This window comes from Heterodontus francisci, chromosome 9 (genome assembly GCF_036365525.1).
Source record: "Heterodontus francisci isolate sHetFra1 chromosome 9, sHetFra1.hap1, whole genome shotgun sequence".
Taxonomy (NCBI): Eukaryota; Metazoa; Chordata; class Chondrichthyes; order Heterodontiformes; family Heterodontidae; genus Heterodontus; species Heterodontus francisci.
This window is the reverse complement of record NC_090379.1, coordinates 109906133-109929584: the sequence shown is the minus strand read 5'-3', so window position 1 is coordinate 109929584 and position 23452 is coordinate 109906133. Positions and strand designations below refer to the sequence as shown.

The window sequence follows — 23452 nt, the reverse complement described above, 5'->3', positions numbered from 1 at the left end:
GCAAGCATGGAGAGTGGAAATTTGTGGCACCTGGGACTGGTGAAGAACGTAGACTTCATGTCAGCTTCCCAGGAAGTGGGCACACATTTGAGAAAGCACTTTCGGTGGTCGCAAACCAGTTGCACGTTGACTGAATGGAACTCCTTTCTGTTGATGAAGTTAGCTGGTTGGTCCATGGGAGCCTTGATAGCCACATGCCTACAGTCAATTACACCCTGCACCTATGGAAATCCCGCCATGGCCCCAAATCTGATGGTCCTCTCGGCCTGACTCTCAGAGTCTCTGTGGTAGTGTGCATAGTCACCGGCTCTCTAGAACAGGGCACTGATCACCTTCTTGATGCAGCACTGCACTGCGGTTTGAGAGATCCCATACATGCCCTTGGTGGATCACTGGAACGATCCCGATGCATAAGTATTTAAAGCTACAGTAATCTTGATCACCAAATCCCCTTGGTCGCAATTCTTCATTAAGAATGCCAGATAGGTCTGTGATGGCCTCTCTGGACAGCTGAGGCCTTCCTTGACAATGTAGTTCCGATATCTACAGGTGGATTAACCGGGTCCTGTAAACTCGTTCACGTACTTGGGCTCTGCTTTGCCTTCCCAGCTGCTGCTGTTCAAATCTAGGAGCTTTTTCCTGAACCACAGCTGCCTCTTGTGCCTGCGTCTAGTGGAGGTGCCTCAATGCGGCAAAAAACAGGGTGAATCAGCCCCATGCCTACTCCCCTCGGACCTTCAGCTTCCTTCCAAAGCAACCATTAACCTGTCTGGCAAACATGTTTGTCAATTTTTGATCTTCAGGATGTCTGATGTGCTTCTAGGTTTATGAGTAATATTGCTCAAACATATTTTCCAGAAGTGTGAGCCTTCATAACCATACCAACATTATTTAGAGTACCTTCGAATGGCCCCCCATTCTCACACAATCCCCATTCAGAACTCCACCCGCCCCACCCCCCACCATTCACACACAAACCCCTTACAGAGTTTCTCCATTCACACACAATCCATTGCAGAGCTCCCCCCATTCATACACAAACCCCTTGCAGAGATCCCCCCATTCAGACACAAGCAGTTTGCAGAGATCCCCCCCCCATTCACACACAAACCCCTTACAGAGTTTCTCCATTCACACACCAATCCATTGCAGAGCTCCCCCCAGTCGCAGACAATTCATTGCAGAGCTCCCCCCGTTCATACACAATCCCCTTGCAGAGCTCCCCCCATTCATACACAAGCACCTTGCAGCGTTCCCCCCATTCGCACACAATCCCCTTGCAGAGATTCCCCCATTCATACACAAGCACCTTGCAGAGATCCCCCCATTCGCACACAATCCCCTTGCATAGATTCCCCCATTCAGACACAGACACATTGCAGAGATCCCCCCATTCGCACACAATCCCCTTGCATAGATTCCCCCATTCAGACACAGACACATTGCAGAGATCCCCCCATTCGCACACAATCCCCTTGCATAGATTCCCCCATTCATACACAAGCACCTTGCAGCGATCCCCCCATTCGCACACAATCCCCTTGCAGAGATTCCCCCATTCATACACAAGCAGCTTGCAGAGATCCCCCCATTCGCAGACAATCCATTGCAGAGCTCCCCCCATTCATACACAATCCCCTTGCATAGATTCCCCCATTCATACACAAGCACCTTGCAGAGATCCCCCCATTCGCACACAATCCCCTTGCAGAGATTCCCCCATTCATACACAAGCAGCTTGCAGAGATCCCCCCTTTCGCACACAATCCCCTTGCAGAGATTCCCCCATTCATACACAAGCACCTTGCAGAGATCCCCCCATTCGCACACAATCCCCTTGCAGAGATTCCCCCATTCATACACAAGCAGCTTGCAGAGATCCCCCCATTCGCACACAATCCCCTTGCAGAGATTCCCCCATTCAAACACAAGCACCTTGCAGAGATCCCCCCATTCGCACACAATCCCCTTGCAGAGATTCCCCCATTCATACACAAGCAGCTTGCAGAGATCCCCCCATTCGCACACAATGCCCTTGCAGAGATTCCCCCATTCATACACAAGCACCTTGCAGAGCTCCCCCCATTCATACACAATCCCCTTGCAGAGATTCCCCCATTCATACACAAGCACCTTGCAGAGATCCCCCCATTGGCACACAATCCCCTTGCAGAGATTCCCCCATTCATACACAAGCACCTTGCAGAGATCCCCCCATTCATACACAAGCACCTTGCAGCGATCCCCCCATTCACACACAATGCCCTTGCAGAGATTCCCCCATTCATACACAAGCACCTTGCAGAGCTCCCCCCATTCATACACAATCCCCTTGCAGAGATTCCCCCATTCATACACAAGCACCTTGCAGAGATCACCCCATTCATACACAATCCCCTTGCAGAGATTCCCCCATTCGCACACAATCCCCTTGCAGTGATTCCCCCATTCAGACACAGACACATTGCAGAGTCAGCATAGCGGCAATGGCCGCTGCAAACCCCACTTCCCCCTAAAAAAATCCCGTGAAGTTATCTTCCCTTTTGCGGCACAAAGGACTTGTGCCTCGCTGGCATCAACTTTTGAAAGTCCGAAAATAAAGGCACGTGAGTGCTGCACGTCCAACACAAAATTAAGAAACTTGTAAATCAATGTAAATGAGATTCAAATTTATTTGAATCTGTATTTATAACATTAAACATAGAACATATAAATGATGAAAGCATCGCATTGGGGTTTCAGTGCCAACATGGTACTTTCCCGTCTCTGACAAAATCAGCAAACAGCGTTATGGCGCCAGGTTCCATGGCGGACAGCTCCATGGCAGTTCACTGGCTCCCATGCCAATGAATTCGCCTCCAACAAGAGAATAAAATTCAGCCCACAAGTGTAGTAGTCCCCAAGTCAGACAAAACCATAACACTATGTGAGGACAGCAAAGTCGCCATCAGCCAGTCAGTGGATGATGAGCCGTATTCACCACCGACCTCTCAAGATTTGTATGCACCGTTAGTGGGATCCAGCTATTCAGGAAGGTGAATTAGTCCCATGCTTATGCACAACTCAATGTGGATCGAGGAAGTCAGCAATATATCATGATAAACACACACATGAGGTTATCCTCTCACAGAAAGCTGCCCTATGGTGTCAAATCTTTCCAAAACTCTTTCATGCTACAATCAATAAGATTTTCCAAGGAGTGCTGCATTGCTTGTGTAATCAGGATAATGTTAATCATGACTGCAACAGAGGAAGAGAATTTTCAAGGGTTGAATAAAGTGTTAAAAAGGCTTAATGATCACAATGTGAAGTTGAAAAAGAGTAATTGTGCTTTTGTACAATCTGAGGTGGTACACCTTGGCTTGAAGGCTTGAGGGGCCAAGTGTCCTACTCCTGCTCCTAATTCGTATGTCTGAAAATCAATGAAAAAGGACAAGGATAGTGAAAGAGAAGATAGAGGCAACAATTAATGTTCCAAAGCCAAAAGATGTGTCTGAGCTTTGATCTTTCCTCGGCATGGTTCAGTACTACTCGCCAATTCTGCCTAAGCATGCAATGGTGTTATCTTCACAACATGAGTTATTGAAGGAAGCTGTGAAATGGGAATGGTCTAAAGCACAACAAGATGCTTATGATGCATATAAGAGAAGCTTGAACAATGTATTACAACATAAATTGATATCTGAAGTTAGCATGTGATGCTTCAAACTATAGAGTTGGAGCAGTGACCAGTCAAGTCATGGAGGATGGTGAAGAGAAGCCCATAGTATTTGTGTCACATACCCTGACCAAGGGAGAACGCAACTGCACACAGATGGAAAATGAAGCACTTGGAATCATCTTTGGAATCAAAAGGTTTAACCAGTTTTTGTTGGGTAGAAACTTTATTCCAGTTACAGATCTTAAACCCCTAGTAGCTATTCTGGGTCCAAAGTCTGCAATACCGACAATGGCAGCATCAAGGATGCAGCGGTGGGATGTACTTCTCTACAGTAGGACTACAGCATTAAATATCGCAGTTTGAAGGAGAAGGCTATTGCTGATGCACTGTCCTGTTTGCTACATGAAGACTCTGAAGTAGGCTGTAAATGACTATTCTTCACATTAGGAGTAGTAGATGATGGCTTTCCAATCACTGCAACTGAAATTACAGCTGAGATTCAGAAAGATTCAGTGTTGAAAAGTGTCTGCAAGTGGACATTTAATGGATGGACTGAATTTGACCAGTGTAGAGATGAGGAACTGAAACTGTTCCACAATTGTCACAATACACCATCATGTGAACAGAGCTGCGCCAAGTGCAGTCGTAGAGTGGTTGTACTTAGTTCTTTGAGAATAGGATTATGGCAGAACTCCATCCAGAACACACAGGAATAGTCAACATGAAATCCATATCTGGAGGCTTTATTTATTGGCCTGCTTTAAACAGTGATTGAGAATCACGTACTATCTGCCTAAACTGCAGAAATAAGCGGCTTAAAACCCCTTTGCAATAATGCTCATGTTCGAGCTGACCTTTTCAAAGAGTTCACAGAGACTTCTGAAAAGTGGAAAATGACAATTTCTTAGCATTTATTGATCGCCACTTGAAGTGGATCAAAGTAAAGCACGAGTCAAAACACCAATGCTGAACAGACAATGGACGAGTTAAGGTCTATTTTTACTGGTCATGGACTACCAGAGGAGTTTTCCCTCAATTTCATTCTGCCATGTTCCAGAATTTCATGAAGCAAAAGGATATCAAACATACCCTCACTCCTCCTTATCATCCAGAATCAAATGGAGAAGCTTAAAGATCCGTGTGGTTAGTTAAAGAAGCACTCAGGACACAAGTGCTGCATGGGTGTTCAAATTTCAGTATGTTACAGTGGTTGTCTAATTTCCTGCTGAAATATAGAACAACCCCACACTCTACTACAGGGTATATACCTGCTGAGCTCCTGATAAAGAGAAGGTTAAGGACATGTCCTACCTAACTTGACTGCTAAAGTTTAACACTAACAGTTTAGTCAGAAATGATAATTTGACACAAACAAAAGTGAACACTGTTTCAAGTAGAGTGAGCATGTTCATGTTTTGAGTCACCCTCACAAGTCACACAGGTAGGATGTGGGAAATGTAGCAGAGTTTGTGGAACCAAAAGATATTTGATTGATAGGAAAATGAGAAATCTCTATTTGAATCACATCATCCCGGTAAGGGATGACCCAAAACATGAGTACAATCCACTTGATCATGAGCTCATAACAGATTTTGAACCAATTCAGACTTCAGTGCCTGATATAACAACTTTTGAGAAAGGGACAACATCTTCTCTAAGTTCTGAACCTAAACCAAACAGGTAAAACCTGACTCTGCACCAAAACCTGTAAGGAGATCAGAAAAACTTTGTAAGTCGGTTATTAATATGGATATTGATTTGGAAATGTAATTCACTGCAGAAACAAACACTTTTCTTTTGAAAGGGGAAATGTAATACGCTAATGCTGTGATTAGTTAATGGTGTGATAACGCCATGATCCAAATAAACACTTCCCTGAAACAGCCATGCTTGGTGTCCATCTTATCTGTTAGTGCCACCTGAATATATCACAAGTCTCATCTCAATAACACTGGCAGAAAAGTAATAACCAAGGTGAAAATGTTCCATTCACCTGACATCATGGGGAAGCACAGGCAGAACATTTCACACTGTAAAAGTGGTCCTAGTCTTTTCAGTTCCATAATATTTCTCTGCCTCATGGTCCTGCAGCTACCACACAAAGATTGTGGACATGAGGCTAAATGCTGCCATGTGGATGGTGTCAGCGATGATTATGTCCACTCCAGCTGAGTGTTTTCACATTCTGTCCCACATTTTCCCACCTGCCATTCACCATGAATCCATTGTACTCCGTGAGTTGGGAGTAGTCATGAACAGCACCAATATTCCCATTCCCAAAAACTAGAAAAACCATCAAGAAAGAGCTTAAAATTACGTCAGCCAATCCAGCAAACAGCAGCTAATAGTTATGCAGCTCGTATCAACCCACTATCCAGAACTTGAATTGTAAGACACGTGAAGCATAAAGAATGAGCATGTCATTATTGACCCGTCAGCAGAGGTTCCTGGCTTCAACCTCCCTCGAAGACAGTGGACAGTGCTCAACCAAATCCACACATGGCATGGACAATGCACCCACCTGCTCCATAAATAGAAGATGAGCAATGACCCGAAGTGCGGTTGGGGCCATGAATCCCCCATAGAACAAATCACGTCAACCTGCTCAATGATATCTGTTGTAAGAGGCACCTCATTTCTCCATTCGGCATCTCGGGAGGTCATCGATTGGTCAGACAAACTGAACATCCCTTTATAAGCTTTTCCCATGATATGAAAGAAGAAGTAGTGTTCTGCGGAAATTACTGCAGCCAATTTCTGCACAGCAACATCCGACTGATGGAAAATGAATGAATGAAGGTGTGATCTGCTTTTGGTGATGCGGATTGAGGGAGGAATCTTGCCCAGGACATCAGAAGAAATCCCTGTTCTTCGAATCACACTACAAGATATTTTACAACAATCTAAATGTGCACATGGAACCTCAGTTTACCTTTATTTTATTCATTCTTGGGATGTGAGCATCTCTGGCAAGACCAGCATTTATTGAACATCCCTAACCATCTTTGAATAGGTGCTGGTGAGCCAATTGTTTGAACCGCTGCAGTCCATGTGGTGCGGGTATACCAACAGTGCTATTAGGAAGGGAGTTCTTGGATTTTGACCCCTCGACAGTGAAGTAACAGTGATATAGTTCCAAGTCAGGAAGGTGTGTGAGTTTGAGTGAGAGGGGAATGTGCAGGTGGTGGTGTCCCAATGTATATGTATTATTCTTTTAGGTATTGGAGATCACAAGGGAAGGTGTTGTCTAAGGATTCTTGCTGAGTTGCTGCAGTGCATCTTGTAGATGGTACACACTACTGCCACTATCATCTCCGAAAAGGAACACCTGTCAGAACCAGTTGCCTATCCACATGAGATACCTAAGAACAATCAAGAAGTTTAAATGCTAGTGCTGATCCAGAGATCCCTCAATGAACTTTTTCACTCCTTTATACAATCTGTTAAAGTCGATGATATATTCCTCCATGGAATGACCATCTGTCTTCTGAAATCAATCAAATCCTGACTAAGCCTCACAGGCATTTCACAGATTTTGGTTTTATGTCTGAAAAAATGTTTTCATAGTTTCCAACCTTCACCTTTTGGCCAGCATCCTCTGTTACCATGTTCTACTCTAGAAAGCCAGGCAGTGAAGGATAGAAGTGGAGCCTAATCTTCGCACTATCTGTATGTTTTTATTTACATTGATATATATTACAAACATGCACCTCCAAGCCCAAACACCACAGTTTCAGTCTGCTCCTATTTAGAGGAACACAACTGAATCCCCAGTTCATGCCCATCACTTAAGTACAATTAAACACACATTTAATACACAGTTAACATGAATAACTGTCCGTGGGGCTGGACACTCTATCCATGGAAGAATACAACATCACAACCTTCATTCCTGAAGTGGACTGCTCTCATCCCTTTGCAATCACTTTGAAAATCTGTTACTGCATCATACATTGTTTGCGGATGCCCAATGATTCTCCTGTTCATCGACGGCCCAAGGGGTACAGCATCTATGTCCAGCTGTGGAGAAGGCTGTACCTTCCAATGCAGATGCTCCACTGCCAGCCCTGCCTCCATCATCTGCTCTTGCTCACTTGTCAAATGTGAGACTCCAGGTTATAACTCAACTATCTCTCTGATTGTTCCCACTGAAGTATGAGTACCTGAATCGGTATGTAGTGTGAATGTGTTCCATGATGGTAATCCGTGAGCAGGACTCAGCTCTTCTGTTACATGTGTGAAGGCCCTGTGGGAGACAGAAGAAATGAGTTAGTCCTGGCAAGGTACGAATGATGACAGTTATCATGATGAAGATGATCATATTTCACCCGCTGTTGAAACCAAATGAAAATGATTGAGTGCTGCATGAAATGTGAGTGTGACCAGGTAGCTGAGAGCTGCCTGTCTGTCCAACTCCAACAGCCAGGGGCATTGCAAATCCACTTATTTCCACACCTCCTCCTCTGCGGTTGTGTACTGCATGATCTGCAAAGGGCCCCCGCTCGCTCTCTCTCTCTCCTTCGTGTTCTGCGCTCTCTTTTCCAACAAGGAGGAAAAGAAGAGATTTATGAGTGAGTGTTATCACATGTGCTCATCTAATGGATGAAGCACATTTGGTGAGGGTGACTATCAGGGAGAGGCGTGACTTTATATAAGAGTAAGAGTGAGTGGCAGTGGTAAATGGATAGATGGGGATGTGAGGAAATGCACAGAAAGACATGTAATAGTGCATCTGCAAGGTAAGTGACAGTGAGGAGCGATATGATGGAGTATACCTGAGAAGATAGACTGAGGGAATGGAATAGTACACGCAGCAGGATGGAGGTGAGTGTGCCACTGTGCTCACCAAGGGGGGAAGGGTCCAGAGAAACAGACAATTCTGGGATGAGGTGGAAGATGTGAGGTTACAAAGATAGGAACAAGGGAAGCTACAAAGACATTTAAACATGGGTATGATTATTTTAAATTTAAGGCAAGGGATAGCCAAAAGCCATGGGAGGATCAGAGGTCAATGTACGTTAACAGGGACAGGGCTGATAGGTGTGAGATACTAGGTGTTTGTTAGGATCTGGGCTGTAGTTTTCCAATAAGCTGAAGTTTGTACAACGTGGAGGATGGGAACTTGGCTGGGGAAATATCTGGATAATTTAATCTGCAAGTGATAATGACATGGACCCTCTTTAAAACACATCTCTTTGATGAAGCTTTTTTTTAATTCATTCATAGGATGCGGGTGACGCTGGCCAGGCCAGCATTTATTGTCCATCCCTAATTGCCTTGAGAAGGTGGTGGTGAGCTGCCTTCTGGAACCGCTGCAGTCCATTTGGGGTAGGTACACCAACAGTGCTGTTAGGAAGGGAGTTCCAGGATTTTGACCCAGCGACAGTGAAGGAACGGCGATATAGTTCCAAGTCAGGATGGTGTGTGACTTGGAGGGGAACTTGCAGATGGTGGTGTTGCCATGTATTTGCTGCCCTTGTCCTTCTAGTTAGTAGAGGTCGCGGGTTTGGAAAGTGCTGTCTAAGGAGCCTTGGTGCATTGCTGCAGTGCATCTTGTAGATGGTACACACTGCTGCCACTGTGCGTCGGTGGTGGAGGGAGTGAATGTTTGTAGATGGGGTGCCAATCAAGCGGGCTGCTTTGTCCTGGATGGTGTCGAGCTTCTTGAGTGTTGTTGGAGCTGCGCCCATCCAGGCAAGTGGAGAGTATTCCATCACACTCCTGACTTGTGGACAGGCGTTGGGGAGTCAGGAGGTGAGTTACTCGCCTCAGGATTCCTAGCCTCTGACCTGCTCTTGTCGCCATGTTATTTATATGGCTACTCCAGTTCAGTTTCTGGTCAACGGTCGTCTCTAGGTTGTTAATAGTGGGGGATTCAGCGATGGTAATGCTGTTGAATGTCAAGGAGGAATCGTTAGATTCTCTCTTGTTGGAGATGGTCATTGCCTGGCACTTGTGAGGCGCGAATGTTACTTGCCACTTCTCAGCCCAAGCCTGGATATTGTCCAGGTCTTGCTGCATTTTGGCACGGACTGCTTCAGTATCTGAGGAGTCACGAATGGTGCTGAACATTGTGCAATCATCCGCGAACATCCCCACTTCTGACCTTATGATTGAAGGAAGGTCATTGATGAAGCAGCTGAAGATGGTTGGGCCCAGGACACTACCCTGAGGAACTCCTGCAGTGATGTCCAGGAGCTCAGATGATTGACCTCCAACAACCACAACCATCCTCCTTTGGGCTAGGTATGACTCCAGCCAGTGGAGGGTTTTCCTCCTGATTCCCATTGACCTCAGTTTTGCTCGGGCTCCTTGATGCCATACTCTGTCATCTGCTGCCTTGATGTCAAGGGCAGTAACTTTCACCTCACCTCTTGAGTTCAGCCCTTTTGTCCATGTTTGAATCAAGGCTGTAATGAGGTCCGGAGCTGAGTGGCCCCGGCGGAACCCAAACTGAGCGTCACTGAGCAGGTTATTGCTAAGCAAGTGCTGCTTGATGGCACTGTTGATGACACCTTCCATCGCTTTACTGATGATAGAGAGTAGGCTGATGGGGTGGTAATTGGCCAGGTTGGATTTGTCCTGGTTTTTGTGTACAGGACATACCTGGGCAATTTTCTACATTGCAGGGTAGATGCCAGTGTTGTAGCTGTACTGAAACAGCTTGGCTAGGGGCACAGCAAGTTCTGGAGCACAGGTCTTCGTTACTATTGCCGGGATATTGTCAGAGCCCATAGCCTTTGCAGTATCCAGTGCCTTCAGTCGTTTCTTGATAACACGCGGAGTGAATCGAATTGGCTGAAGTCTGGCATCTGTGATGCTGGGGACTTCAGGAGGACGACGAGATGGATCATCAACTCGGCACTTCTGGCTGAAGATTGTTGCAAATGCTTCAGCCTTATCTTACGCACTGATGTGTTGGGCTCCCCCATCATTGAGGATGGGGATATTTGTGGAGCCCCTCCTCCAATTAGTTGTTTCATTGTTCATCACCATTTATGGCTGGATGTGGCAGGACTGCAGAGCTTAGATTTGATCCGTTGGTTATGGGATCGCTTAGCTCTGTCTATCGCATGCTGCTTACGCAGTTTGGCATGCAGATAGTCCTGTGTTGTAGCTTCACCAGGTTGACACCTCTTATTTTTGGGGTATGCCTGGTGCTGCTCCTGGCATGCCCTCCTGCACTGTTCATTGAACCAGGGTTGTTCTCCTGGCTTGCTGGTAATGGTAGAGTGGGGGATATGAAGGGCCATGAGGTTACAGATTGTGGTTGAGTACAATTCTGCTGCTGCTGATGGCCTACAGCGCCTCATGGATGCCCAATTTTGCATTGCTAGATTTGTTCGAAATCTATCCCATTTAGCACGGTGATCGTGCCACACAACACGATGGACGGTATCCTCAATGTGAAGGCGGGACTTCTTCTCCACAAGGACTGTGCAGTGGTCACTCCTACCAATACAGTCATGGACTAAAGCATCTGCAGCAGGCAGATTGGTGAGGACGGGATCAAGTACGTTTTTCCCTCGTGTTGGTTCCCCCACCACCTGCCGCAGACCCAGTCTAGCAGCTATGTCCTTTAAGACTCGGCCAGCTCGGTCAGTAGTGGTGCTACCGAGCCACTCTTGGTGATGGACTTTGAAGTCCCCCTCCCAGAGTACATTCTGTGCCCTTGTCACCCTCAGTGCTTCTTCCAAGTGGTGTTTAACATGGAGGAGTACTGACTCAACAGCTGAGGGAGGCTGCTAGGTGGTAATCAGTAGGAGGTTACCTTGCCCATATTTGACCTGATACCATGAGACTTCATGGGATCCGGAGTCGATGTTGAGGACTCCCAGGGCAACTTCGTCCCTACTGTATACCACTGTGCCACCACCTCTGCTGGGTCTGTCCTGCTGGTGGGACAGCAGGGATAGTAATTGCTATGGTCACCACTTCTCATCTCTTATTCCTTTGTTCAACACCATCTTCTTTATGTCTGTGTGAGGCACCTTGGGTCATTGTTCTATGTTATAAGTGGTGTAGAAATGCAAGTTGTTGTTCCCACATAAGGTGTGCACAGCTATCACCATCTACAATATCTCGGTCCTTAATGATTACTTATTGTAGCAAAAAATGAGTGTTGCAAGAAAGTTATAATTTTTAAGTCCACAGCTCCTTGATTTGCAAAGCACAGATAATAAGTTTGTAACACCTTATGTGTCAAATCCATATGGAAAGTACGGTAAAAAAAAGTCTAAAAATTCGAGGCATTTAATATTGAATTGAAAGGCATCTGTCCATAGAAAATGTCAATACTGTAGATCAATAATGCACCTCTAACAGAGGCATATTCAATTCTATTTCCTATGGAATGCCTTTAAGGCAGTGTGTGCTCTTGATAATTCTATTCCATTTCATGATGAGCATATCAGTTTTCACATAATTGCCTCCACTTGTTTGTTAAATGAACTGTAAATAGCATCGATAATGATGCAATTGTCATCTCACTGGAGATTTCCTTCCTGTATGAAAACAAGGTTCCGCTGCATGTTTCATGTAATCAGACAGAGTTATTGTCTCCGGCACCAACAGAAACCATTACATCTCACAGAAAATGCGTGAGCCAACAATATTCCATCAGATAGAAGACATTTACTATCCTATTCTTGCAGTTGTTGGAGTTCTTGGTAAGCCAATTTATCATTTCATGTAATTAAATAACCATGTTAAATTTGTGTTTGTTTTCATTTTTTAAGTTCCATTTAAAACCTTATTTTGATGATTATAAATTTCAGTTACTGGGAAAAATATAAGACTTTTTTCAAAAAGTGTTTTGTGCAATTTGATTGATTCATCAACAAACCATAAAAGGTAAGTGCTTACACAGGGAAATGTCATTATAAATGTTTACATTGGCAGATTAAATGTTAAATTTTGGCATGAAGTGTGTCTAGAAAGGATGGGTTTGTCTGCAGTAAGAGGCACCAAACCCAAGACTTTTAACTACATATATTCCCCTCGCCCCTTACTCGGGACATACATTGAACAGGTTCACTGGCTGTATCCTATAAATAACTGAATGACCAGGGCTGTGGTCTTCAGTTGTTGGGTCCTGTCCAATTTTTTTCAAAAAACAGTTTTCGTCAACCATCAGCATTTCTTCCATCACCTCATCTTCCTGCTTGCCTCACACATACTCAGCTCTTTTACTACAGTAAAATCTGAATTAAGTCTGAACTTCACCTTCTTCAGTGAACACTGAGTTCATGTTTGCTCTAACCCTGACACTTGCTGTCTGCTATTTGTTTGGATTCACTCTGTCATTTATTAACTAATTTCCAAAAGAATAATTGATGTTTGATATAGATTTCCAGAAAAATTGTTACCACAGTTATAAATGATTCAGTTGCTTTGATACTGTGGAGCATTTGTCGCCATTATCAGATTGCTATTTGTCAGAGCTTGCTGTGAGCAAATTTGGCGGCTGCTTTACCTACATTGCAGCATTAACTATACCTCAAAAGAAAATGCACTTTATTGGCTTTAAAACACATTGCGATGCCCTAAGGTTGTGAATAGTGCTATATGAATGCAAGTATCTGATTTAAATTCCACACAATTCTTCTCAAACTAACACTGTTTTTTCGGATCCCGATCCATAAGTCCCATGCTCTCATCAATCACTTGCTCCCTGGTGTCACGAGCTGTATTTTATTCCTTCTCAGATTATTATGTACCACTGCCTTGCTCTCTGGGATACCTATCTGTAACTAGACTTGTAAATGGATAGTTATGTGTCACCTGTGTTACAATTTTTGAGAAGGTGACCAAACGGGCACTTAAGGGAGTCTCAGCTTTTTGCTGTATCTATTCGTAACTTCTTTAATGGAATAGAGAGCCACATATCTAAATTTGCTAATGTCACTGAGTTAGATGGGAGCAGGAAGTTGCAAAGGAATATTAATTAAGTGAGAGAGCAAAACTGCGGCAGATGGAGTTTGTTATGACCGACTGCTCAAGACAAAGCCCCCAATTAAAATACATGATTCTGATTGTGGTGGGAGAAATGCACTGTTGATTCAGTCCTGTCCCTCTACAGATCGCCTAACATATCATTTTAAATTTTCAAGATTAATTAAAACCACAACCAAATTGACCATTTATTAACCCCGGAATGAGGCAAACCAAACCAGTTGTCTTTGGATCAACGAATTAACTGTTTAATTAGAAATAAAACTAAATTCTTAAACACTACTAAGATATAAATTACATTTAAAATAGAAAATTTGGTATCCTTGCAAATTTACATTCCTGCCGGAATGGACTCACCCGATGTGTAACAGTCCAAGGTTGCTTGAAGTCCTCACAGCGTCCGATGGGAAAAAAATGATTCTTCAACAGTAGGATGGTCAGTAGTCTAATTCAGCAGTCGAATTGATGCTCTTCCTTTCTGACGATGAATGTCAGCAGTTACAGTTCAGTAGGTAATGGAATTTGGTTATTTTCTTTTAAGAAATTAATCTGGCTTGACGTCCCAATGCTGAGAGTATAATAAATAAAGTTTGAATAAAGAGAGAGAGAGAGAGAGCTCTCTTTCTTTCAATGCATTCTGTCTAGCTGTCTGTCTGTGGCTCAAAAGCCAATTTTTCAGCTATTTTCAAATGTCAATCAGCAACATTGTATGTCGTGTCCTTTGTCCTGAGTGGCTGCATCCTATGGCAGCAAGAATGCATTCTTTGACTCAATCCCTGAAGCTTGTTGCCTTAAAGCAGTACTGATCCTATTACAGCCTTAAAGGCACACCGCATACTTCCCGGAAAAGAAAAAAAAAACTACAGGACCACGACACCTCCGCCCCTGGTGGACTGAAACACCATTCCCGAAATGCGTTTCATTACAATGTGTAAAAAATACAATTTGAAAAAAAGGATGAACACATTTTTCCTCCGCATTTACAGCCAAACAATCTTCTAAAATGGCAGGATTACAGCAACAAATTCCATCAGAACATTTTCAACTTTAATTTTTCAAAAGCTTGTCCAAATTAACCCATTTTAAATTTCCAAGCATAGTCTTCCAGTTGTTTCCAGTGTTTTCCTTCCAAGTGTCCCTATCGTCCATCACCTCAGCCAGGTAAACTGCACAGTTAGGTGCACTGACCACTGCTGGGTTCACTATTCTTTGAGAATTTTCTCCAGTACCCCTGAACCTATGTGGCATCACTTGACACTGGAAAACCCTTTCTGGTGTAACAGAAGCTGATTTTTTCTTACCCTGGGGTGTCAAAGGAATTTGACAGTATCCCTCCAACCCATCTCTTTCTTGAAGACATATGGTGTTGCCCACTCTGTCCATACAGTCCATTAAATATAAATATGGGTAGGAGTCTGCGTTCTCTGCCACAGTGACTTTTCTAGAGTCTATGCAAGCTTCCGCCAACCCACCAGGTTTAAACATAAAGACCATCTGCAAATTCCAGCTTTTCTGACTAGGTTCAACTCAGCTGCCCTTCAGCATGCATTGTACCTTTTGGGCCAGTTTGTCTGGACTTAAGCATCAAGGATGTTGTTTTAAAGGAATGGTTCCCCCTGTACCCACATCATATGTGGCTAAGGTTATACATCCCAACTTATTCCAACAAACTTTTTGAAACATTGTGAAAGCCCTGGTTAGGACTTCATGCTGCTTTGCCTCTAAGTGTTAAACCTATTGTCTAATTTTCCTAGCCATTCTGTATTCGCAAATAGGTTCAATCCGAGAATCTCCGAGGCCTGCTTCTGCCTCATCCTCGCTGTCCTTTTCATTCTTAATCGTCCCGAATACCTGACATACCTGTACTGGCCTATCGCCCTCCCTGTGCTAATATTTTTTGAGCATATAAATATGACACAACCGGTTCTTCTTCCTGCGATCAGGGGTGTCAATCAAGTAATCTACTTTACCACCCTTTTCATCATTTTATATGGGCCACTGAAGTGTGCTTTCAATGGTTTTCCCTGTCACAGTAACAACACTAATACTTCATCCCCAGGTTTTGTGATAGGTTGAGGTTTCCCCACCATTTGACAGGTGTGGCATGTCTGCAAAATTGTCACACATCCTTTGTAAGATGTTTGTAATAATGGTTGCTTATGTGTGATTTGTTTTTTTTTCTAATTCCCCTGTGTCCTGCAAAAGGAATGTCGTGTGCATACCTTAATAATCCTTATCAATATTTAGGTGGTACCATTATTTGTTCAACAACTGTCCAGTCTTCATTGGCAGGTTTATGAGGGGGGTCTCCATTTCCTCCTCAAAACCCCATTTGTTATATAATAGCCTTCTGGAACTCCTTTCACCTTAGTTTCTGACAGAGCCGTCTATGCTGCTCGGAATATCTCTGGATCAGCTTGCTGTGCTGCAATGATAGACGATCTTTTAAACAATTCTCTTGGTTATCTAAATCTCCAAGTAAGGTTTCAGATGCTTGGCTATGTATTTGTGGTGCCCCTTTTACCTCCGACAATGGATCCTGTTTAGCATTGCCCGGGTGACTACACACGCAGGAAATATTCCTGGATCCTGTTCCTGCAATTGCTCCCTTTCCTTAATTTCACTTAGGAGAAACTGATACTTTTGATCTAGGTAAAACATTTCCTGGGAGTGGATCAATTCCCTTTACTGGTAAACTGTGGACAACACCTACAGTAACTATCCCAGATATTATATCACTCTCTAGCTATACTTTATATAAAGGTAGGGTATATTCTTCCCACCAACTCTACTAACTGAAATGCTAGCATTCAAGGCACTCTCTTGTTGAAAACTCATATCTTTCCCCAGCAAGAGTGTTTTGGTTGCTCCTGTATCCCTGAGTTTATAGCTTTTTTCTGCGTCACTTACAGGATATGGAGTTACTTTCCTCTTTGAAAAAATTCTTCATAACTCTCAGGTATTTTATTCTTAACCTCCACACTCCTTTTAGTTTTAGTATCTGTTTTCACATTCATAGCTGTCGTTAAAGCTGCAGCCTGGTCTGCGATACTCTCAGTCAGAGTCTTTTCCTCTGCCCAAACTTTGTGTACTCCAACAAGTCCTGTGGGTTTACCTCACAATTTCCAACACTCTGAACGAAGATGACCCGTTTTGTTGCAATAATAACACTTTGTCTTGTGAACCTCACATCTACCCTCAGCACCTTACTTTCTGACATGAAAAGGTGATCCTGGGTACTTCCCAGCTGTTCCTTCTTGTCCCTGGCTACTTGCCTTCCTTTCACTCTCCCACTTTCTATCCTTCGCGGGTTTATGGGGGTTACAGACAAAATAGGTTGGCTTATTCACAAGCTCAAAATCATCAGCAATTTCTGCTGCTTGCCTAGCTTTCAAAACTTTCAGATTATCTAATGGAGTTTGTAAACTATTCTAAGAAAATCAGTTCTCAAAGGTTGTCATATGTGGTTTCTATCTTTAATGTCCGCATCCAAAGGTCAAAAGTAATTTGCTTCACACGCTCAAATTCTGAATATGTCTGCCCAGACAATCTCCATAAGTTCCGACGGTAAGCTTCAGGGACTAACTCACATGCAGGGAGATTAGCCTTTTTTGCCATCTCATAATCTGCAGTAGCCTCTTCAGGAAGCATGGCATAAGCTTCATGAGCTCTGCCTGCCAATCTGCCCTGCATAAACAGTGTCCAGCTTTCTTTCGGCCATTTCTTTGGTCTGGCCATTTCTTCAAAAGATATAAAAATTGCCTCTGCATCCCTGTCCCTGAATTTAGGAAGAGTCTGTATAAATTTAAACAACTTTTCGCTTGCTCCTGTGCTAAATTCAGATTCTTCCTGACCTGAAATTTCTTTGGATTTAAGACTACTCTTTTGTCTTATTTCCTTCTCTTTTAGCTTAAATTCCCTCTCTTCTCTTTCACTTTCTCTCCAAAATGCTTTCTCTTCTCTGTCTTCCAGTCCAAGTTTTCTTAATTCTTTTTCAGCATCAGGTTTTTTCGTTTCTAATTGAATCCTAGCCAATACCACTGCATCACACTCGGATCTACTACTTTCTTGTGCCCAGTATTGCCCTTCATCATCATCAAGATCATCATAATCATCTCCTTTTGCTACTAATTCCAGATGCTCAGCTATTCTGTCAATAATCTCAGATTTTCTTTAGGCACCTAATTTTAATTCCATCCCCAAGTTCACTGTTAATTATTTTAATTTGTTCGTAATTAAAGTTATCAAGTCACTGAGGGAAACATTCTGCTTTCCCAAAAACTCTGCCTCAAGCCCTAATGCCATTACAATGGTATAGACTGTACATTATTATACACGAGACCTGGTTCTTTTATTTCTTTGGAATTGGTGTTAAATTTAGATCCCAACATTTGAGTTTCCAACTGCTATGATCCCAGACCCGGGAGCAATTAAATATGATGCCAAACGCAAAAACCCAATTTAAATATGTTATCTCAGATACGAGTAATTAATATTATCCCAAATGCGAGCCCTTCAAATTTGCATGATACTGATCCTAGACATGAGCTGCTGAATAAAAATATGATTCAACCAGGAACGAGGCCCCAATTAATATGATTAAATCTCGAGCGAGCCCCAATTAATATGTTTTGACTGACTGCTCAAGACAAAGCCCCCAATCAAAATATCTGATTCTGATTGTGGTCGGAGGAACGTGCTGTTGATTCAGTCCCGTCCCTCCACAGATCGCCTAACACCAAATTGTAAACATTCCAAATTAAAGAAAAACAGCCAAATTGACCATTTATTAATGCCCCAATGAGGCAAACCAAATCAGGTGACTTTAGATCAAAAAATTAACTGTTTAATTAGAAAAAGACTAAATTCCTAAATACAAGTAAAATATAAATAACATTTAAAATAGAAAAGGTAGTGTCCTTGCAGATTTACACTCCTGCCAAAGTGGAATCTTCCAATGTGTAACTGTCCAAGGTTGCTTGAAGTCCTCACAGCATCCAATGGGGGAACAACAATGGTTCTTCAACATTCGGATAGTCAGTAGTCTAATTCAGCAGTTGAATCGATGCTCTTCTTTTCCAGCAATGAATTTCAGCAATTACATTTCAATATTTAAAGGAATTTGGTTATTTTCTTTTTAGAAATTAATCTGGCTTGACATCAGAATGCTGAGAGTATAATAAATAGGATTTAAATAAACAGAGAGAGAGCTCTCTTTCTTTCAGTACATGCTGGTCCAGTTGTCTGTCTGTGTCTCAAAAGCCTTTTTTTCAGCTAGTTTCAAATGTCAATCGGCAAACATCCCGTGTCCTTGGTCCTGAGTGGCTGTATCCTAAGGCAATGAGAAAGCATTCTTTGACTCAACCCCTGGAGCTTGTTGCCTTAAAGCAGTACTGATCCTGTTACAGTATTAAAGGCACACTGCATACTTCCCAGATAAAGACGAAACAACTACAGGATCGTAACAAGTTTAATGTGGGAAAATGATGGATCTAAGAAAGATTGATCAAAATATTTCTATATGGGGAACAGTTAGGAACTGTGGATGAGAAGAGAGGTTTGCGGTCCAAATACAGAAAACACTAAAAGGTTGATGACACATATGAAAAAGGAATCATGATAATGTCTAATGGAATGTTAAACTTTATCACAAGGTTGTCTGGGATACAAAGGGATGGAAGTTAAGTTACAGCTGTACAGAGTTCTGGTTAGACCCCATTTGGAGTAACTGCATTCAGTTCTGGGCTCCCCACTTCAGGAAAGATATATTGGCCTTGAATGGGGCGCAGCACATTGATACAAGTGCTGAAAGGTGTAAATTGCACAGTTTGCATAGACTTGGCTTGTATTCCCTTGAATATGGAAGATTAAAGGGTCAATGAACTAAAACTTTTAAGACGACAAAAAGCATTTGACACGGTAGATAAACAGAGACGATTTCCTCTGGTAGTGGAGTCCAGAAGAATGGGATACAGCATTATCATTAGAGATAAACTGTTCATGTGTGATGTCAGGAAGCACTTCCGAACACAAAGGGTAGTGGAAATCAAAAAATCTCTCCCCAAGAAGCTGTTAAGGTTAGGTCCATCCGAATGTGCCAAAAACTAGATTGACAGACAGTTAGACATGGGTATCCAAGGTTACAGAACAAAGGCAGATACATGAAGTTAAGATACAGATCAGGTGTGATCTATTTGAAAAGCAGAACAGGTTCGATGGGTTGAATGGTCAACTTCTCTTCTGGAGTCCCGATGTTCCAATGGAATCGCCATGTTCTCTGAGTTGTCTATCGATAATTCCCTTGTTTTTGGTTCTATTTATTCCAGTTAACTCAGTGGCCATTGTGATCCTGTCGCGAGGAAAGTGTGGACTCTCCAAATGTATCACCCACTACCTGGTGGCCATGGCAGTGGCAGATCTACTGGTCGTTTTCACTGATGTGATACTGTTTGGTGTTATACATTTTCATTTCCCAGGTACCTACCTGGACACCACTCCTGCACGTTCTCTTATACATGTCCTGCTTTATGCAGCCACAGACATTTCTGTCTGGTTCACTGTCACGTTCACTGTTGATCGATGTGTTGCAATTTGTTGCCCGAATCTGAAAACAAAATATTGCACAGAGAAAACTGTGAGTGTGGTTATAAGGACAGTGAGTGTGCTGTTCTGCTTGAAAAATATTCCTTGGTACTTTGTATTTGAACCTGAATATATAACTGACAATGTACCCTGGGGGGATATTGTATCACTGAGCTATTGCAATGAAGCTGCCTGGGTAGCATTTCACAGCCTCAGTATTATTTTAACCCCTTTCCTTCCATTCATTCTGATTTTACTGTTCAATGCTCTGACTGTCAGACACATCTTCGTGGCCAGCAGAGTCCGCAGGAAACTACTGGATCAAAACAAGAGTGAGAATCACACTGACCCAGAGATGGAGAACCGAAGGAAATCCATCATTTTACTCTTCACTATATCTGGCAGTTTTATATTATTATGGATGACAAATGTTGTATATTTTCTTTATTGGCGAATTTCAAACATTGGTTATTACACAGGTCCCCATGATCCTGTATATATCACTGAACAATCTGGCTACATGCTGCAGCTTTTGAGCACCTGCACTAACACCTGTATTTATGCAGTGACCCAGACTAAATTCAGAGAGCAGCTGAAGAATGCAGTCAAATATCCATTCACTGCAATTGTTAAATTAGTTCAATGATTAAAACAGATCACCGAAAAGCAGAGCTACCTTTCTATCACTGATTCTGGTTACAGTGCATCTTCACCTATTGACTCTCCACACACTTCTGCAACAGATCACTGCATTATGCCTTTGTTTCCCAGACCATCACTGACCTCATCTCCTCTGGAGTTCTTCCCCCATGGCCTCCAAGCTCATGGCCCCAATGCTGCACATCCTGCTTTCCTTCCCAAGGGCCACAAAGAGGGCTGCACTGGTCAGCCAATCGGTTGATACTGTCCTTGTCACATGGAATTTATCTCTTCCTATCTTGCCAACATTTTATTGTCCAATTTCCTCCAAATTACATCCACGACTCATCTGACCCTTTCCATCAAATTAACATCTTTCAATTTTATCAGCTTTGCATCAAACTTCCACCCTTCCCCACACTTTACCAATGTCCATCGTTAACTCTCCTCTTCCATTTCTCAACTTCTCTCCCTTCATTTCTGCCAATCAACTTTAAACTCAGCGACTCCCTCAGCTACCTTGATTACCACACTTCTGTGACACTTCCTGTAAAGAAGGTACTCTGTGTCCATCAGCGTGGTTCTGATGCATCCACCATCCTTCTTCCACACTAGTGCTTCCGATATGCCTTCCTATTTCTTCAATTGAGGATTCCCCTTCACCAAAATTTGCAGGGCTCTTTACCATGTTCATCCTATTTTACACACTTCTGTCCTCACCCCTCCAGAACCATGATAGGTTTCTCCTTATCCTCATCATCCACCCCACCAGTCTCCACGTTTAATGGATCATTCTCTGCCATTTCTACCACCTCAAGTGTGCTGCCACCACCGAATACATCTTCCCCTCTATTCCCCATTCAGCATTCGGAAGGGACAAAACAAATAGTAAGAGTTACAAAAAGGGAGTAGGAAAAGAAACTTGCAAAGGATATCAAAATCAACACAAAAAACGTTTTGTAAATATAGTTGGAATATAAAGCCATTAAAAACAATGTCGGACGCTTAAAAACTGATGGAGATGAAATTATAATGGAAATAAGGTAATGGCGGGCATGTTGAATATTTACTTTGCATTATTATTTACAGTAGAGGAAGAGAATGGCATGCTGGACATTTCAAATAAACTAATATTGAATCAGCTATGGAGACTCTCCAAAATTAATGTAAACATATTAACAGTAAATAAAGAAAATAATGGTACTAAAGAGTGAGAAATCCCCAGGACCAGATGGTTTTCATGCCAGGGATTTGAAGAAATTAGATGAAAACATTGCTGATGCCCCAACTATAAACTTCCAAAACTCAATCACGTAATGCTGGAAATAAGTCAGGCAGTATCTGTAGAAAGAGAAACAGACTTAATAGACTGGGTTTTATCAGTTCGCTGTTCAAAAATGGCATGCTACCTGTGCAGGGGCGGTCTGTCCCTCCAATCAGGTGGAAGGGGCAGGCTGTCCATCACCAGCAATGGTGTCAACTGCCTGTGCACAATATCTGATGCCATTTTTAAAGAGCTGTTAGCCTTACTGGCTTATTAATAAAATTAAATAAATTCATTTCTTTGCCCATCTCCCACCCCAAAATAACAATGAAATTAATCATTTGCCCTATTCCCCCCTCAAAACACTTAACTTTACCCTCTGACCTGCTCCCCCCCAAACTGCATAAACTTTAAACTACAACCCTTCCCACATCTCCTCCACCCATGACGTTAATTTGACCGCTTCCCCCCATTCCACATCGATAAACCTACCCCCTCGCCCTTTAACACCAGTGTCGCACCTTGTTTCCCCAGACGCAGGTCCAAAGTTATGGGAGTGCCGGCCGGCAGGCCTAGGATTGCAGCAGGCTATCAAGAGGAGGCATGTGTGTATTCAAATTACTTAGTTTAATTGAATTGACTATTCAAATTGGGGTCCCATTGTCCCGAGGCGCCACGGCCGCCAAGATGCCTCGCCACCGTTGGGAGGATCGGGCTGTGCCCTGCTGACGTCGAGATCCATAGAGAGCCTCATCCGGGGCCATCTTCAGGCCCCCCATCAGGATCCTACCTCGAGGACTCCTTAAAATCCAGCCCAATGCTTCAGGTTGTCGAACTTTCGCAAGAAGAATACAAGAAATAGGAGTCGGAGTAGACAGTCCAACTTGAGCCTCCTCCACCATTCAATATGATCATGGCTGAGTTTCTGCCTCAACTCCGCTTTCCCACCTGCTCCCAATATCCTTCATTCCCTGAGAGACCAAAAATCTTTCTTTCTCAGCCTTATATATCTTCAACATGTGAGCATCCACAACCCTCTGGTTCAGAGAATTCCAAAAATTCAGAAACATTTGAATGAAGAAATTTCGACTCATCTCTGTCCTGAATGATCAGCCCCTTATCCTGAGAGTGTGCCTCCTTGTTTTAGATTGTGCAGCCACGGGAAACAACCTCTCAGTGTCTGCTCTGTCAAGACCCTTCAGAATTTGGAATGTTTCAATGAGATCATCTTTTATTCTCAAGAGGAAATAGACCCAATTTACTCAGCCTCTCATCAGAGAAAAACCCTGTTATCACAGCAACCAATTTAGTGAACCTTCGCTGTACCACCTCCCAGACTATTCTTAAATATG

At 43.1% G+C, this 23452-nt stretch overlaps 1 protein-coding gene across 1 annotated transcript; it reads left to right on the top strand.

The window, feature by feature from the left end:
• The first annotated feature begins 8011 nt into the window (after nt 1-8011).
• Nucleotides 8012-20843, top strand: LOC137373378 (probable G-protein coupled receptor 139). The gene is made up of 3 exons (XM_068038195.1): nt 8012-8033; nt 12208-12330; nt 19942-20843. Exons 1-3 carry the CDS (start codon nt 8012-8014, stop codon nt 20841-20843), a joined length of 1047 nt encoding a protein of 348 aa, XP_067894296.1.
• Nucleotides 20844-23452: the final 2609 nt, after the last annotated feature.

Bases quoted from the DNA above. Each gene is read 5' to 3' on its own strand.
- LOC137373378 (XM_068038195.1), top strand. From the start codon at position 8,012: ATGATTGAGTGCTGCATGAAAT. The intron at 8,034-12,207 runs GTGAGTGTGACC...TCATGTAATCAG, and splicing joins GATTGAGTGCTGCATGAAAT to ACAGAGTTATTGTCTCCGGC. The intron at 12,331-19,941 runs GTAAGCCAATTT...TATTTATTCCAG, and splicing joins TGCAGTTGTTGGAGTTCTTG to TTAACTCAGTGGCCATTGTG.